Genomic DNA, 18,513 nt, shown 5'->3' on the forward strand with positions numbered 1-18,513 from the left:
ATCTGAGACACAGCAGTATTGAGAGTTCAGGAGGCAAAACAACCTTTTTAACACGGAGAGTGTTAAAACACCCTCAGTGGACCCCGACAAGAGTGGAGCCCACTGGGCCACGGGTAACATGAGGTGGGGGCTGCCTTCCTGGGTGACCGGCCGTGGCCTAGCCGGGATCTGCGCTGCCATCAGTGTGCTGAGGACTGGAGGTCCCACAGCTAGCCAGGCATGGAACAGGATTTGAACCCAGGTCTCTCTGCAAAGCTCACACTTTTACTTACAGGATGGCAACTCTCACCCACTTTACTAAGTAGCCATAATGCAGTGTGCAATGTTATCAAATAGTTGCAGCAGAAGGGGATGTGGAATGCAGAGGAGAAGGGCATGAGCTTTGTCAGGGGACTGGAACTGGGGGAAGGAGATAGTGGGTATCTGCAGGTTCCTGTTTGTCCACATAGCTGTGCTGGCTGCTGCTTCCTGGTGTCATTTAGAAAAATTCCCAAAGAAAAACTTAGCACTTACCCGGGCCTGATGCTTGAGGTCTGGAGTGCTTAAGATGTGTGTGTAAGTACTTATTTCCTTGAAACCTTGAGACCCTCAAGAGAGGGTGACTGAAAACAGTGGAGGAAGAAAAGAACAGTGGCCGAGGGAGTCGTAGGTGAGGTTTGCTGGGCCCTTGGCAATGCTAAAACCAGGTAAGAACCAGGGTGTGGATTTCTGCTCCTGGGAGCACTTTTCACAGCAGTTCATCCATTGCTTACTTTTATGGGGATGTGTGTGTTGCAAAAGGTCTTCAGTGATTGACTGTGCAAACATATAACATTTCTGCAATATACTAAGTGAAGACCTTTTTACAGAGTGCTGTCAATAAGTGCCTCATGAATAGCTGTTCATAGCCTGACCTGCTTAATAATGGAAAAGAGTATAAAATTCCAGGTAACTAAAAAAAATGTTTTGGATGCATTCTCAACATTGTGTCTTGCCATAGAGGAGAATAGGACATGCCTCCATTTATTCAAGACTTCTTTTATTTCCTTTGATAAATTAGCAAATTTCTTTGTTTGAATCCTATAAATTCTTGAGATACATTCAAATCTATTCACACGGGCACACATTTATACCTGCATATACATATGCACGTGTAAATTTTGCTGTTCTTTTGGATATGATATACAATAAAGCAACTGAGTCTTATAAAATTATTTTGCTAGGCAGCTTATTAAATTCTTTTCTGTTTTATTTGACTGTGTTCTCTAGGTGGATCACCTACAAATCACACATTTTAAAAAATGTTCAAGGTTCACAGCTCCTATTCCTTTTTAAAATCTATTACATTTAGTTAAAACCTCCGGAATATGTTAAATATGGACAGTGATTGTGGCCATTCTTGTCTTATTTCAAAATTGAATTGAGATTTCTCTAGTGTCTCACTATCAAGGTTGCTGTTAGTTTCTCATAAACTTTATCATGCTGATGAAATTTACAAAATTGCTATTAGTCTTTCCCAGGAAAGGGTATTTAAAATTATCAAGTATCTGGCCAGGTACAGTGGCTCATGCCTGTAATTCGAGCACTTTGGGAGGCTGAGGCAGGAGGATCACCAGAGGTCAGGAATTCAAGACCAGCCTGGCCAACAAGGCAAAACCCTGTTCTACTGAAATTACAAAAATTAGCCGTGCGTGTTGGTGCATGCCTGTAACCCCAGCTACTTGGGAGGCTAAGGCAGGAGAATCACTTGAACCCAGGTAGTGGAGGTTGCAGTGAGCCAAGATCGTGTCACTGCACTCCAGCCTGGGCAATAGAGCAAGACTCCGTCTCAAAAAAAAAAAAAGTCAAGTATCTTTTTGGCATTTACTGGTTGTGTTCATCATAATTGCCTTTTGTTGCTGGAGGAAACTGAGATATTTGTTCTGCAGTAGCTTCTGCTTTCTATGTTCAGTTTGTTGCTTCCTTGTGGGCTCTTAGTGTCTTTTAACTCAGTCTTTTATTGCCTGTATTTTCTTTTTTTCTTTTTCTTTTCTTCTTTTTTTAGATGGAGTCTCGCTCTGTCACCCAGACTGGAGTGCAGTGGCGCGATCTTGGCTCACTACAACCACTGCCTCCCAGGTTCAAGTGATTCTTGTGCCTCAGCCTCCCAGTAGCTGGGATTACAGACGTGCACCACCACAACAGGCTAATTTTTGTATTTTTAGTAGAGATGGGGTTTCACCATATTGGCTAGGCTAGTCTCAAACTGCAGAGTGATCCGCCTGCCTCGGTCTCCCAAAGTGCTGGGATTACAGGTGTGAACCACCGCGCCCAGCTATTGCCTGTATTTTCTATGCACTGCTGGTTACTTCTAGAGGCTTGGCTGCATTCAGGCTCAGCTACTCAGGGAAGAGGACTACCTAGGTGGCGCTGCTTTCTCCCTGCTGCATCTTGTCTGGAGCCCCCTCGTGCCTGGCTGTGCCATATTTAGCGAGATTATGGTTGATCCGAGGGCTCAGGTATTGTCAATCAGCAGCACCTTTCATTATAAGGTTCCCCATTAACCGTCCACCTCATGGTTTTAGCATCTATTAACAATTGTCTCCATCTGTTATTTTAATAGGGGTTGCAAAATGGTGACGAAAACTAACTATGATTGTTTTTTCCACTTAGTAGCTGAATTTTTCTATAAAGAGAAACTCGGGTCACCTTGAATTATAAATTGTACAGGAAAGGCAGGGTAAATGCTTGATTCTTTCTTTCCTTACCCTTTGGTAGAACAGCGAGTTAGTGCCTTGGTGACCTTAGAAAAAAAGAGGAAGGAGGGAGCTGATGCGATGCTGCAACTAGGGATGTGATGGCTTCTGCTGTTTCTGCTTCTGTCAACAACTGGTAAGGTTAAAGAGTACTTTTGCTTAAAATTGTTCAAAAAGGCTTTTGTAAGGGTCATGAAAAACTGTTGGAGAAAGGGCTCTGTTCATCTCTGAGTGGTAATCTTCAATCTATCTCACTACTTTTCCTCTTTACGCCCATTTGTTCTGCTGGTTAGAACATTTAGGACATCTGTTCTCTGGAGGGATAGGGCAATTTCATTTGTCTCAGGTTATTTTTATTGTTTGTTTTGTAATTTATTATCGATCATGTGATGTTTCAACATTTCCCCTATTTGCTGAGTAAAATTTTGTAGTTCCATGTTGGGGGGACAATGTTGCATCCTTGGGGCCAAGATCTTGGGATGCCTGTGTTTCTCTGGAAATGATTCAAAGCTAGTCTTGGGTTCTTTGTATTTATTACAAGATTTCGAGAGCCTCCAAGAAGCAGCTAAATAAACCAGAGAGGATAGACCTCTACAGAAAAACAACAAAATATATCTCCATTGTGCCTGCCTTAAAAATAGCAATAGCTAAATAATAAAAAATAAAAAAAACCCAAAATGGCAGTAGCTTATATGGGATGTGGGTGATAAGAAGGAGAAGGATGTGTGTGTGTGTGTGTGTGTGTGTGTGTATTTGCCTGTGAACACTGAATTAGGGAGTGACCATGAAAAAGTAATTTGGGAAAGCCCCCCAGCCTCTAGCGATCTGGATTTTGTGAGTCAGGGAGTAAGCAAAAGATTAAAAGATACTTTCAAGCCAGGTCCCTGTAGGTATAAGCAGTCGTGATAGATAGGATTTGCATTCACCCTATTGTGAACCACGTGGGTAGACGGGGACTGTTTCAGACGATGTGTGAGGTTCACTTCAGGGCCCATTGAATAATTTTGAAGAAGAGTTTTGACTCAAAAGAAAACTTGTCTTTGGGTCTGTCCTGCAAATATCAGTGGGTGTTTTGGGTCAAGGCTGTTTTTGTCTTTTTCCTTGAGAAAATCGAAAGTTGAGGCAAAAAAAAAAAAAACCAAAAAAAAAAACCAGCCCTAACGATGGCAGATGGAAACGAGATGGAATTGGGATTGTGACCACACTATGGAAACCGTATAGATGGAAGTGATTGCATGGCTTCGTCCTCATTCTACGAGTGCTGATTGAGCACCTGGTGTGGGCAAGGGCCCTGTGCAAGGATCTGATAGAGCAGGGATGAGATTTTACCTGGGCCTGGAAGTGCCTATAAGGCTCTAGTAAAAAATGCAGAGGGTGAATAGGCATCACAATAGGATGTGGTAAGTGTTTCAGAGAGGATGTATTTGGGGTTCTCTGGAAACTCACTGGACAGATGCAGGCCCCAGGGAGAGTATCTTATAAGATACATTTGAGCTGAGACCTACTGGATGGGAGAGGGATAAGAGAAGATGAGGAAACTCCATGTGAGAACACCTTGCCCCATCAGAGCTTTGTCCTCAAATTACCCAATGTAAGGTGGATGAGCAATAAAGACTAGGAGTGAGCAGAAGAATTGTAAGACATAACACCGGGAAAATGGCAGCGATCAATGACACAGGCCTTGCAAGTCGGTAAGACATTTGGATATTCTCTTGAGGACAGTGAGGCACTGAAGGGAGTGACGAGAGTCAGGCAGGTGTTTGAGAAGGCTACCTCTGGCTACCTTTGGCCCACGACAAGGCTCAGTAAACACTTGTGTCATGAGAGGCAGTATTGCACTTTCTTCTCCCTTGCTTTCGGACATGCAGTGGTCCAGCAGAAGAGACCAGTCCTGCACCTGTGAGGCATAATTAAATGTGCAGGGTAGGGCAGCCCCATGAGTGCCTTCTCACCTGTCAAATGTGGTCCTTCCTTCCTAGTCTTTCTGTGAATTTTACACACTAACGCCTCAGCCACAATCCTTCATGGTGGTTTAACCAGGAGAGAACCTCCATAACCTAATAAATCAAAGGAATCAATAAAACTAACTTTGCCATGGCCTGGTGCCGCTAAAAAAGCTAGTGTTTCTAAGAGACAAAAGCTGCTAAACATGCAGGATTCGTTCTCAGGAAACACTGACTTGTGTACTTTCTCTGTCGGAGAATGGGAGGCAAAGAAAAAAAAAAAGACAGTATCTAGAAAGTAAGACCGAAACATACTTAGATATGGGCAGAGATAAAGCTTCTTGACTTAAAGAGACAGCTGAATCTAACGTGCTTTGATTGGCAGAAAAAGAAAACGGGGAAGAAAAGGCAAAGAAACAAACTCTGATTTCGGCGGGGAGTGTAGTTTCTATTTAGAGTTAGAACAAAGGAGAAGTGCGTCCTTTCAAATTGTAGATTCTTTGGGGAAAAGAGGGACAGAACTTTATCTGAGTTTGAAATGAGTCTGGGTAGCTGCAATGGTAAAGTTGCTTCCAGAAACAGGTAAACCTGACTTCAAAAAACCCCGCTTCATGAAACATTAGTGCTTCACTTCAGTTGCTATCTGAAGAAGTGCTGGTAGAGAGAAGAGCTCGGGGGCACAGGCAGAGTCAGCTCCCTGCAGCTCCTGCAGTGCTAATTAAGGGAGGGAGCAACCGGGAGCTTGCAGTGACCAAGAGGGGGTTGAGGCTAAGAGGCCGCGATAAACAGGATGATAAACAGGATACGATAAAAGCCCTTAACCAAGACACAGATGGGAAGAAGCGTTAGAGCGAGCAGCACTCACGTCTCAAGGTTAGTAACCTTCTCAGAAAAAAGATTGGATGGTTCTGAGCTCAACTTTTTAAATCAATTGTTTGCGAAGGGCTGGGGGCTGCCAGTGAAACACGGCAAGTTGATGCAGCAGGAAAAGAGCTGCGAGAAAAAGCTGGAGTCAGTTAAGTGCTCGGTGTTCTGTAAACTGTTAGTTTAATGAGGGGTGCAGTTTGTAGTAAAAGGGTACCATTTAAGTACTTTTTGTCAGTCTGTCTCTAGAATTGTGTTTATAATAGATCTGATAGTAAAGTTCTCGAGAATAAGAAAACTGAGCTAATTTTACCAGCATCTGGTCTATCAAGCTAAATCTTCCTTCTCTCCAGCAAGACTGAAAAAGGATGAACTTAAATAATAAATGTCCACGATCCAAAGATTTATTATCCTACTCAAGGGTTGGGAAGCTTTTTTTGTAAAGGGCCAGGTAGTTAATATTTACAGCTTTGTAGGCCACGTGGTGTCTGTCAGTTGTGACCTAACACCTCTTGGTTCCAGCATCGTAGCACAAAAACAGTGGTAGATGGTATGTAACCAAATGAGCATGACTGTTGCCAACCAAACTGTTTATGGAAATCAGACAGTGGGCTGCATGCAGCCCTCAGGCCGCAGTTTCAGAGCCCTGTCCTAGAGGATCCCTGCTGAACCCCAGCAGGAGCCGGCGTTGACTGGAAGTGCGGTTCTACTGGTCACTCAGCAGTAGCCTCACTCCTGGGGACACGTGTATGACTTGCCAAGGTTCTAAGGGTATCATGGTCTAGAGGAGACCATGCGGCCCACATTGGAAAGATTCTCTTAATGAGATGATTTGAGGAAGGGAGCAGAAACCCAGGCTATTGTGTTCCTGTGGAAATCTTACTGGAAGGATGAGCCTCTTAACAGCTGGGGCATCCCAGCAGAAGGCAGGCAGACAAACCCTCACATCTGAGAAAGAGCAGAGGGAGCAAAGGACTTCACACTGTTATCTTCCCAGCCCCAGTCACTTGTTCTGAGTTTAGCTAGATTTTCTGTTAGCAGTCCTCTGCTTTCCAGCATGTGAATTGTTTTCCAAGCAAGTGTCGAAAGATATCAGAGCAGATTCTCCATCACACACATCAGGTGTTTTTGCATAAACTGGGGAAGGTGGGGTCATTGAGTAGACACCAGGAGACTCCACCCAATGCCCAGAAACCGTAGAGACATCTGGGGAAGCAGGACATATTGTAAGTAGCAGAAACAACGAAACTGAGGTGACAGGGAAGGTTCTGCCTGCGTGGACAGCCTACGGGAAGAAGAACGGTGTGGCTGAAGAGTGTTCCCTGTCCCCACCCCGCCGGGCCACCTAGGAGTCTGCATTCAGAGGCAAGCTTGTGAGATGAATTCATGCTCTTGTGGTTAGCTGAGACATTTTTAATAGTAGAGAAATCCAGTAATATTTTGATTAATGACTTCCTTGAGGACAAAGCTCTTTTATACAGACAGCTCTATTAGAAAAAAAACCTCAAGCCAAAATCCCTTCATAAATCATGCAAAAAATGGCTGCCGACGCAACAAAAATAGCTCAAGCGCCGTCTCTATTTGTCTTTGGTTAGATGTTGATAAATAGGGCTCATCTCTAGCAAAGTTGTAACAGCTGAACTTTGTCTTCAGCTGCAAGTCTTTCAGCCCCTTTCATTCGAATCTGTGACCTCTAGGGCCCTCGATTCCAGGGTGCAAATACACTTAAGTTTTCTTCATCTCTTCACTAGTTGGCTCTGGATGCCTTGGGAATAAGGAGTTCCTACAAGTTATTACCAGTTGGCACCCTTTTCCAATCCTCCTCCCACGCACTTCATTTCTTCATCCTGAGTGAGGAAGTTCGCTTTGGGCCTGATCGTAGAAGCCACCGAGAGTGGATGATGGTGTGTTTCATCTCGTTTCTCTTAGGATTCGAGGCAGTACAGTGTTGCAGATGCCTGGCTTGGCCCTCGGCCCTTGTACCTCTCTACCTGCCCCTCTACCCCACTTTACCCAACCCTGACCCCTCCCTCAGAAAATATATATATGTTTTGGCATTTGTTTAATAAACACGTAGTGATTTTTTAAAATACATCATTTATCTGGCAACCTCGACTATCATAATCCTTTGCATTATTTATTTCCAGCTGTTATCACAAAGTTGTGACACAGAGTGTGTCCGTGGACTCTATGCTTAGACTGTACTATCATAATGTACTGTGTTCTTAGAATGTACTTGGCATCTTTGGACCGGGGTGGTCGGGGGATCAACTGAAATAGATAAATACGTGGCCAGCAGCAAGATGGGGTGGCATCATTCATTGGTAAGACCTGGGGTGAATGTGAACTCTTGTTATTCACTAACAATAATTTTTAAAAATTGAGGTGAAATTCACATGACATTGTTCTCCTAAGATTTATTCAACATAAGATTAAACTTCTTTTTTTTTTTTTTTGAAACGGAGTCTTGCTCTGTTGACCAGGCTGGAGTGCAGTGGCACGATCTCGGCTCACTGCAACCTATGCCTCCCGGGTTCAAGTGATTCTCCTGTCTCAGCCTCCCAAGTAGCTGGGATTACAGTTGCACACCACCATGCACAGCTAATTTTTGTACTTTTAGTAGAGATGTGGTTTCACCATGTTGGCCAAGCTGATCTTGAATTCCTGACCTAAAGTGATTCACCTGCCTTGGCCTCCCAAAGTACTGGGATTACAGGTGTGAGCTACCGCACCCGGCCAAGATTAAACATTTTAAAGTGTACAGTTCGGTGGCATTTAGTACATCTACAATGTTCTGCGACTACCACTTTTATCAGATTCCAAAACATTTTCATCATTTTCAAAGAAAACCCCATACCTTCAACAGTCCCTCCCTATTCCCTCCTTCCAACAGTCCCTGGCAGTCACCAATCTGCTTTCCATCTCCATGGATTTCACTATCTGGATATTTTGTATAAATGGATTCTTACAAAATGTGGCCTTTTGTTTCTGCATTGTTTGACTTAGCATAGTGTTGCCAAGGCTTATTCATGTTGTAGCATGCATCAGCCCTTCATTCCTTTTTATGGCTGAGTAATATTCCATTGTAGGGATTTGATCACAATTTGTTCATTCGTTCGCCCATTGGCAGACGTTTGGGTTGTTACCGCCTTCTGGCTTTTGTGAATAATGCTGCTATAAACATTGGTCTGCAAGTATTGGTTTGAGTATATTCTTTTGAGTATATACCTAGGAGTAAAACTGCTGCGTCATATAGTAATCCTGTTGAACTTTTTGAAGAATCTCTAAACTGTTTTTCACAGCAGCTGCATTATTTTACATTTCTTTACAACCCTTGTGCAGCAGTACACAAGGGTTCCAATTTCTCCACATTTTCCCTAACATATTTATTTTTCTCTTTTTGATTATAGCCATCCTAGTAGATATAAAGTGAGTTCTCATTGTGGTTTGTATTTGTGTTTCCTTCCTGACTGATAATGTTGAGCATCTTTTGGAGAAAATGTCTATTCAAGTACTTTGCCCATTTGAAAATTGGGTTGTTTCTTTTATGCTAAAGTTTGAGAGTTCCTTATATGTTATGGATATTAGACCATCATCAGATAGATTATTTGCAAATAGGTGCTTGCCTTCTGTAGGCTGACTTTTCACTTTCTTGAAAATGTCCTTTGATGCGCAAAAGTTTTTAATTTTGGTAAGTCCAATTTATTTTTTGTCTTTTGTTGCCCATAGGTTTGGTGTCATATCTAGGAATCCATTGCCAACTTCCAGGTCTTGAAAATTTACCCCTGTGCTTTATTCTAAGATTTCTACAGTCTAAGGTCTTATATTTAGGTCAACCCATTTTAAGTTAGTTTTTGTGTTTCATGGGAGGTGGGGATCCAATTTCGTGCTTTGGCATGTGGCTATCCAGTTGCCCCAGGATCATTTATTGAAGAAGCTGTTCTTTCCCCATTCAGTGGGGTTGGCACCTTGTTGAATATCAATTGTTCATAGATGTGTGGGCTTATTATTATTTTTATTTGTATAAATTCAAGGGGTACAAGGGCAGTTTTGTACAAGAGCAGTTTTATATAGTGGTGAAGTCTGGACTTTTAATATAACCATCACCTGAATAATATATATTGTACGCATTAAGTAATTTCTATCCCTCACCCCTTCCTACTCTCCCATTCTTCCAAGTCTCTGATGTCCATTATTGCATACTATATGTCCATGGGTACACCTTATTTTGCTCCCATTTATAAGTGAGAACATGTGGTATTTGAGTTTCTGTGTCTGAGCTGTTTCGTTTAATATAATGGCTTCCCGTTCTGTCTGTGTTGCTGCAAAAGACATGATTTCCTTCTTTTTGTGGTTGTGTAGTATTCCATTGTGTATATATACCACAGTTTCTTTATCTAATCCTTCACTGATGGACAATTACGTTGATTCCATATCTTGGTTATTGTGAATAGTGCTGTAATAAACATATAAGGACAGGTATATTTTTTATATATTGATTTCTTTTCCTTTGGGTAGATACCCTGTAGTGGGACTGCTGGATCTAATGGTAATTCTAGTTTTAGTTCTTTGAGGAATCGCCAAACTATTTTCCATAGACGTTGTACTAATTTACCTTCTCACAAACAGTGTATAAATGTTCTCGATCATTTCAATTTCCTTGGTCTCTGTCTATGTATATGCCAGTAGCCACACTGTTTTGATTACTATAGCTGTGTACTACAGTTTTGAAATTGGGAAATGTTAGTCTTTCAGCATTTTCTTCTTTTTCAATACCATTTTGGCTATTCAGGGCCCCTTGTAATTCTATATAATATGTTCAGACTTCAGAGTTGGTGGATTCAGTAGCTCAGTAACGCCATCTGAGCCCCATGTTCATTCTGTCTCTCTCTACCACCCTGTTTGTCCTTCAATATGGCTGCCTGTGGTAACCAGGACAGCATTCTTGTTCATGCATAATGAGAGGAGATAAAAATAGAAACAGGGATGGAGAGAAGAGAAATTGTTCACATTCCGTGCTGTTTTTCTGGCATGGAATGTGAATAACTTCCTTCAATCTGATGGGCCAACTCAGGCCATAGTTGGCTTCTCTGACCCTTCAAATCAATCATAGTTTTCAGGCTGGGCATGGTGGATCATGCCTGTACTCCCAACACTTTAGGAGGCCAACATGTACAAGTGCAGGATTACTTGAGTCCAGAAGTTCCAAGCAAGCCTGGGTAATGTAGCAAGACCCTGTCTCCACAAAAAATAATTTAAAAAAATTAGCTGAGTGTGGTGGCTCATGCCTATAGTCCCAGATACTCAAGAGGCTGAAGTGGCAGGGTCACTTGAGACCAGGAGTTTGAGATCAGCCTAGACAACATAGCAAGTCCCCATCTCTACACACACACACACACACACACACACACACACGCACGCACAAAATCATAGTTTTTAGTAGAATAGCTTAGATTTGTCGTAATATCCCTGTGGTGTGTGGAAAGGAGTGGATACTCAAACCCAGGCACAATACTGCCAGGAGTGAGGAAAGTGAAGCGGGTGGTGGTCAGTTATCTTTCTAATCACTTAAATCTGATCATATTGTTCTGGTGCTTAACACTCTCCAATTGCTCTTAGAATTGTATCAGGAAGTGTATAAGGCAAATGTACTCCCACCCCACTCATCTCTACATGTTTCTGTTTCCATCTCCTCTCAATGGATCTAGCTACAATGATTGAAAAACTTCCACGAAGTCTGACTTTGTACACCTGCTCTCCTATCCACCTGGACTGCTCGTCCTCACACCTGGCCACACCCTGCATGTGGCTACAGCCTCCTGCTTCTGCAGATTCCAGAACACACTTCACTGCCCGAGAGCCTTTCCTGACCACCAACCTGACACAGCCTCTGCTTGGCTGTAGCCCCAGCCATTCTCTCCCACGCCGGCGTGTGTGGCTTCCTTTTCATAGCGTGACATGCACTTCATAACTGTGCATTTATTTGTGTGTTCGTCTGATGTCTGTCTTTCCAACTAGACCGGGGGTATGAAAAACTTTTTCTGTAAAAGAGCAGGTAGTATTTTAGACTTTGGCCATACACTCTGTTTTGAGATCACTCCAGGTGCAGTGTGTGTGTGTGTGTGTGTGTGAGAGACACAGTGTGTGAGAGTGTGTGCAAATGTGTGTGTGAGCATGTGTAAGTGCATGCATGTACGTGTTTGCGTGTGAGTATATGCATGTATGAGTGTGTTTGAGAGTATGTGTGCACATGCATGTGATTGTGTGAGATTGTGTCAGTGTGCATATGTGAGCATGTGTGAGGACATGTATAAGTGCATGCGTGTGTGTGCATGTGTGTGAATGCATGCATATGTGAGTGTGTTTGAGTTTGTGTGCACATGCATGTGATTGTGAGAAAGTGAGTGTGTGCACATGTGAGTGTGAGCATGTGTAAGTGCATGTGTGTGTGGATGTGTGAGAGTATGTGTGCACACACATGTGATTGTGTGAGATAGTGTATGAGTGTGTGAGACAGTGTGCATATGAGTGTGATAACGTGTAAGTGCATGGATGTGTGTGAGTGCGTGGATGTGAGAGTATGTGTGTACATGCATGTGATTGAGACAGTGTGAGCATGTGTGTGTGAGTGTATGTGTATGTGCGTGCATGCTGTGTGTATGACTGTGTGGTAGAGCATGTGTGAGTGCATGCGTGAGACTGTGCATGTGTGTGTGTGAGTGCGTGCATGTGTGGGAGAAAGCATGTGTGGGTTCATGCGTTTGAGTGTGTGAGTGTGTGTGTCAATGTGTGCATGTATCGATGTGTGTGTTCGTGTGTGAAGGGACACAGGTCTGAGGCAGGAGATATGAATGCAGGAGGGGTACTTAGGGAGACCCTGTCCTGAGGACCTCAGGAATTCTCTGGACTTGGTTTAGCCTGGGATTTGTAGTTTTATTTTTGCTGGTGCCTGTCAGGAGAAAATCTTGTCATTAGGACATAATAGATGAAATTAATTTTTCCAACTTGATGGAAGTCTTCCATGTCCTTGCCACTCCTGTTTGTTCTGTACAGTGACCAAGATTATCTTTCCAAAATGCGAAGTTGTGCGCACCCCTTCCTCCATCCGCTCCCGGGCGGCTCCACGTTCCTCTCGGATGTGTTGACGTCACAGGCGTTGCTGAGAGCCTGCTTTGCCTGGGGAATTGTGCTGGGTGCTGGAGTTACAGACATCAGCATGACACCACGGTTTCTGATCGCCACGTTTCAGTTCCTTTGTGTGTCACTCACGTCACTTTTCAATCCAGACTCAGTCTCATTTTTGGTCACTTCCCCACCCGCAAGACTGCAGTCACACCATTTCCTGAAACACCCCCATTGTCACGCCTCTTTCTCCCACTTTTTCTATAAAACCTTTTCCACGATCTATTAGAATGATTTGTCCTTTCTCTGGCTGTCATAAAACTTAGCAAATGACTTTGTATAGAGATGATCATGTTTTGCTATGATAAATTGCCTTTAAAATTGATATGAGCCACTATCTTATGCATAACCTAAGAGCAGAGATGTGTCCTCTTTATGATTGTATTTCCAAGGGACTAAGCAGGGGACCCGGCATAACTCAGTAAAATTTGGAGGAATTGTTGGATTGACTTATTTACAAAACAGAGATAACAGATACCTCTTTTGACTACATCACAAAACAACTAGAGGCATAAATAATATCACAGATGTGAAAGCTTTTAGAAAATATGCCATATAAATACAAAGTAACACCATGCTTGATTATATATGCACACATTACAATTTGTTCTGATTATCATTACATTGTTGATTTTATATTCCCTGAGCAAGTTCCCACATTAGATACTGATGCTGAGTAGTCGACACTTGCTGATACACTTTGAGACTGAGTCACAAAGTTCAGGGTTGGCATTAGATAAAATTGTCTTCAGTGGTTTCTGCTCCTACTTTTCCCAATTTTTACTCATCTTCTATTTTGACACTCTTACAGGGTCAAATGCATTGATGCAATTCCTCTTTTTATAGGGGTTTACTTTTTACACTGACGTGCTAATATATTCCTAACAAGTTCTTAAGAATTAGAACTTTAGGCCGGGCTCGGTGGCTCACGCCTGTAATTCCAGCACTTTGGGAGGCCGAGGCGGGTGGATCACGAGGTCAGGAGATCAAGACCATCCTGGCTAACATGGTGAAATCCTGTCTCTACTAAAAATACAAAAAATTAGCCGGGCGTGGTGGGGGGCGCCTGTAGTCCCAGCTACTCGGGAGGCTGACGCAGGAGAATGGCGTGAACCCGGGAGGCGGAGCTTGCAGTGACCCGAGATCGCGCCACTGCACTCCAGCCTGGGCGACAGAGCGAGACTCTGTCTCAAAAAAAAAAAAAAAAAAAAAAGAATTAGAACTTGTATTTTATAAAAGAAAGAAGTAAGCAATGATGAACCTGAAAAATGAATCTTGCTTTGCTATTGAACTGTAATTATGTAAGATATGACCTCTGGAAGAACCTGGGAGCAGGGACCTCTCTGTACTCTGTACTCTCTTTGTGACTTCTTGTGACTCTCTAATTATTTCAAAATCAAAAGGTAAGTCTCGCATAATGGTAGATCTGCATGTGCTCTGGGCCACCATACTTTTGTATCTGATGGGCTTTGGATCTGTTTTTTGGTCCTCACCAACGCCAATGCCTGAGATCAGCAAGGAGGAAGAGGTGAAAGGAAGGCCACAGGATGGGCTGTCAGTACTGGGCATTGGCTCTCTCCACCCACTCCAGCCTCTGCCTCATCTTATGCTCTCAGTGAGGACTTCCCTGCTCCATGCATGCACCACCTTTCACTTATTATTTATGTTTTTACATCTTTATTTTAATTTCTCCCTCCCCCCCATAGAATGTAAGTTCTAATACTTTTTTTTGTATTATTGTATCCTCATTGCCTATAGCAGAGTTAGGCACAGAGAATGCATGCAGCACATGTTTGTTGAATGAATGACTCCTTGTAGAAAATGAAAGCTTGAAAAGAAGCCGACTGGTTCCCCGAGAGAGAAGTAACTCAAATCTGCCCATCATACGAGAGCAAACCTGTGTCTTTTAAGCTAAGGCCTTTTTCCTGTGTTCATACTTTAGAAAAAGAAGACACGACTGATAACATCTGAGAGGAAGGAAACTGCATTGTGCTGGGATCTGCATGTCACATTATAAAAAGCAATTTTTTTAAAATCGACCAGCCTTTTAAACAGCTTCCAGAGATGGATTATCCTACTTTACTTTTGGCTCTTCTTCATGTATACAGAGGTAAAGATGATCTTTATATCTTCATTTAAAATTTTTGCTCCTGTTTTTGTTCTTACGGCGTGGCATATTCAGAATTTACAATGCTCTTTAGTTGGCTAGGATAATTTCTCACTTGTTCAGAAAAACTAAAAGTTACATTTTCCAATGATCAGCAGGACACCTTTTTAGAAGAAGGCAGAAACTGTCATCCTTTACCGTGATCTCAATGCACTATCTTGCTAGGGCTTCCAAAGTTTAAGATATTGATTTGGTGTTTCCATCATCAAGGCTAACAGAACTAATGTGATGTTGTATATTTCAGCTCTGTGTGAAGAGGTGCTTTGGCATACATCAGTTCCCTTTGCTGAGAATATGTCTCTAGAATGTGTATATCCATCAGTGGGCATCTTGACACAGGTGGAGTGGTTCAAGATCGGGACCGAGAAGGATTCCATAGCCATTTTTAGCCCTACTCATGGCATGGTCATAAGGAAGCCCTATGCTGAGAGGGTTTACTTTTTGAATTCAACGATGGCTTCCAACAACATGACTCTTTTCTTTCGGAATGCCTCTGAAGATGATGTTGGCTACTATTCCTGCTCTCTTTACACTTACCCACAGGGAACTTGGCAGAAGGTGATACAGGTGGTGCAGTCAGGTAAGGGCAAGTTTTTTTTTTAATCCCTTTTTATCCATCTACAACATTTGTTTCTATAAAGCCCAAGTAGAAGCTATAGAATGCTCTCTCGTATTTCTGTGGCATTCTCCAATTCCGTTTCTAGATGCTTTGATGTTACGACTTTGAAGGAGCAATCTTGGGAGTCTGTTTCATTTTTCTGACTGTGCTGTTGTGTCCGAGTAGAAATGCCTTTCAAATTTGAATGTAGTAGGAGAAAGTGCAGGTTTTATGTTGTCTTCATGATAACCTAAGCCTTGATTAAACTGATGTTGGCAACACATGGGTTCAGGATCCTGATGCCTTCCTTTCAGGGCTTTATCACAGCGACGTAGCACCATTGCCTTCTGCTGGACACTCAGTACTCACATCAACCCCTGGATGTTCAAGGTTCTTCCTACAGTACCAAATCTAAGTTAGTTAGTTAGTTAGTTTGTTTGTTTCTTTCTCTCTCTCTCTCTCTCTTTTTCTCCTTCCTTCCTTCCTTCCTTCCTATTTTTTCCTTTTTTTTTTTTTTTTTTTGACAAAGTCTCACTTTGTCACCCAGGCTGGAGTACAATAGCATGATCTTGGCTCACTGCAACCTCCAGCTTCTGGGCTCAAGTGATTCTCCTACCTCAGCCCCGCAAGCAGCTGGGGCCGCAGGTGTGCACCACCACATGATATGGTTTGGCTATGTCCCTACCCAAATCTCATCTTGAATTCCCATGTGTTGTGGGAGGGACTGGGTGGGAGGTAATTGAATCATGGGGGCAAGTCTTTCCCATGCTATTCTCATGATAGTGAATAAGTCTCACGAGATCTGATGGTTTAAAAAAGAGGAGTTCCCCTGCACAAGGCCTCTCTGTTTGCCTGCTGCCATCCATGTAAGACGAGACTTGCTCCTCCTTGCCTTCCACCTGGAGTGTGAGGCTTCCCCAGCCATGTGGAGCTGTAAGTCCAATTAAACCTCTTTCTCTTGTAAATTGCCCAATCTTGGGAATATCTTCATTAGCAGCGTGAAAATGGACTAATACATCATGCCAGGCTAATTGTCATATTTTTTTTTTTTTTTTTTTTTTTTGTAGAGATGAGGTTTCAACATGTTGCCCAGGCTGGTCTTGGACTCCTGAGCTCAAGTGATCCAACTGTCTTGGCCTCCCAAAGTGCCAGGGTTACAGGCATGAGCCACCATGCTTGGCCCTGGCTCCATCTTTCACCTCTTCCAGGTTTAGCTAGAGAGGACACATTCTTCATACATTTGAGCTGTGGTGGCAGAAAGAACCCAATGATCCCTTGGAGTGTTTTTTGCTTTATTTACCAGAGATTGTGGTTTTGTCTTTCTAGTGATGACCACATGAACTGGTTGTAGTATATTGGAAACACTTGAGTTTATAGTCATCACTTTCCATTAGCCTTGTGTTAGTTGCTCCATTCCTCTAAATCTCAGGTTCCTGGACCGGAAATTGGGTTGGTAGTACCATTCTACTTGTTGAATGGCTGAGGGACGATATATTTAAAGAACTTGGCCCATGGTAGTCAGAGAATGATACATCTTATTATTATTTCCTATGCTTGTGATCCAAAAGGACTAGTAATGAAATTTTCAGATATTAGTGACAATCTAAAGAAGGGAATATTTTTGGAGCTGTGTGTTTCTTGTGTGGTGTCTCTCAAATTATACCCCATGGCTGTATAGAGAAGAACATTATATGACATCTGACATAATAGTGCTTTATTTTTAAGGGATCTATGTGCTAAAAGAACAATTACAGAATTATATGAGGAATATCAAATGGTCAGGAGGTAAGAAACATCTTCATATATTTAGTTTTCCCTTTCTCTTTAGGTGTGGCTAGGGTGAAGACTAATTTTGTGTATATAAGTGAGGCTTATAGAGTGTCAATCTGCAATGCTTCTTTAGTTAAATGTTTATTAAAGACTCCATTTCACCATACAAGTCCTCATTTGCTGTTGTATGTAGACACCTGTTAAATCCTGCTTGGAAGTTTTTACTGTGTAATAAATCAGTCAGGCAGGTGAAGTAGAAGATTGGCAAAGCTTTTAACATAGAGTGAGCCGTTGGAAACAAGGCCTGAGCCACCAAAACTAGAACAGGATGCACTCCCCACTGCTGCCTTGTGTGGTGCGACTTTAAAGTTTGGGTTCCAAATTAGCTGTTTTGGTTTCTGTCACAGGACAACCAACTGAAAACAGCTCGACCTTTCAGGATAGAGGATGGGGCTAACCTGTAAAGAACTAAATGATGGTTGTTATGCAAAGGTAGGATTTTTAGCATCACATATGAATGGTCTTAGGAATATTTCCTGTTGTTTTCATCCAGATTTGTCATTACTGCTATTTTTTGAGGTTAGAAAAAGAGAGCTTTCCCCTTCATGGGGCTTAAAAAAATACAATGTGGAGATTTTCAGTCAGTTATCAGTCAGAGGAAGGGGTACCAGCTGTCCATCTAGTTTGAATTCTTCATGATGGTATCCTTAGCCATGATCCATTGCTCTTGTTTTGATCATTTATATTTTAAAGAGCAGATTGATGTAATGGGCTAGTGAGCGCATTCTACCCAATTTTGAGAGTTTGAGAGCTTCACTTTTTTAAACTAAGAAGGATAGTGAGTTTAAAAAATATTACTTGTATTTAAAACTTAACCTTAGGTGTGCTTAAAATTTTCTTACATACTTTAGTAACAACATACTGGGATTGCAAATACTGTACTTTTGTATACTGTAAAGGGGGAGTTGAAAATACATTACATAGTAAAAAAAAATCAGACTTGGAATCTAGAAATCCTAGTTTATATAATAGATTGTAAGAACTTAAGAAGGATGAAGGAGTTGGGCCCTATGCTCTGTAAATATGTTGATTTTTGCTATTTACTGATAGCTTATTATGTGTGGAATTTTACATAGTCTGGATCTTCATAGACTTCCTCCTTGAATCTCCTGTGTGCACTTGAACTTTTGTATCGCCTGAATTTACAGGTGATGACATTGAAGTGAAGTGAAGTCTAGTGGTCTTTCCAAGTCCCCAACTTTCGCATATGTCCCA

The 18,513-nt window shown here is 42.2% G+C and overlaps 1 protein-coding gene across 3 annotated transcripts in view; it reads left to right on the forward strand.

Moving 5' to 3' along the window:
- Window positions 1–473: 473 nt before the first annotated feature.
- The window catches only part of CD226 (CD226 molecule), a 103,161-nt gene continuing 85,121 nt past the window's right edge, over window positions 474–18,513 (forward strand). For 2 of the 3 annotated variants that reach the window (XM_005586480.5, XM_045377786.2), the window contains exons 1-3: window positions 5,099–5,530; window positions 14,646–14,813; window positions 15,115–15,450. In XM_005586480.5, coding sequence (XP_005586537.3) covers window positions 14,768–14,813; window positions 15,115–15,450 — 382 coding nt within the window. In that variant the 5' untranslated portion in view covers window positions 5,099–5,530; window positions 14,646–14,767. Of the gene's footprint in view, window positions 687–5,098; window positions 5,531–14,645; window positions 14,814–15,114; window positions 15,451–18,513 lie in introns of those variants that run through there. The other variant, XM_045377785.2, reaches the window with a different exon arrangement.

This window comes from Macaca fascicularis, chromosome 18 (genome assembly GCF_037993035.2).
Source record: "Macaca fascicularis isolate 582-1 chromosome 18, T2T-MFA8v1.1".
In the NCBI taxonomy this organism is placed as follows: domain Eukaryota; kingdom Metazoa; phylum Chordata; class Mammalia; order Primates; family Cercopithecidae; genus Macaca; species Macaca fascicularis.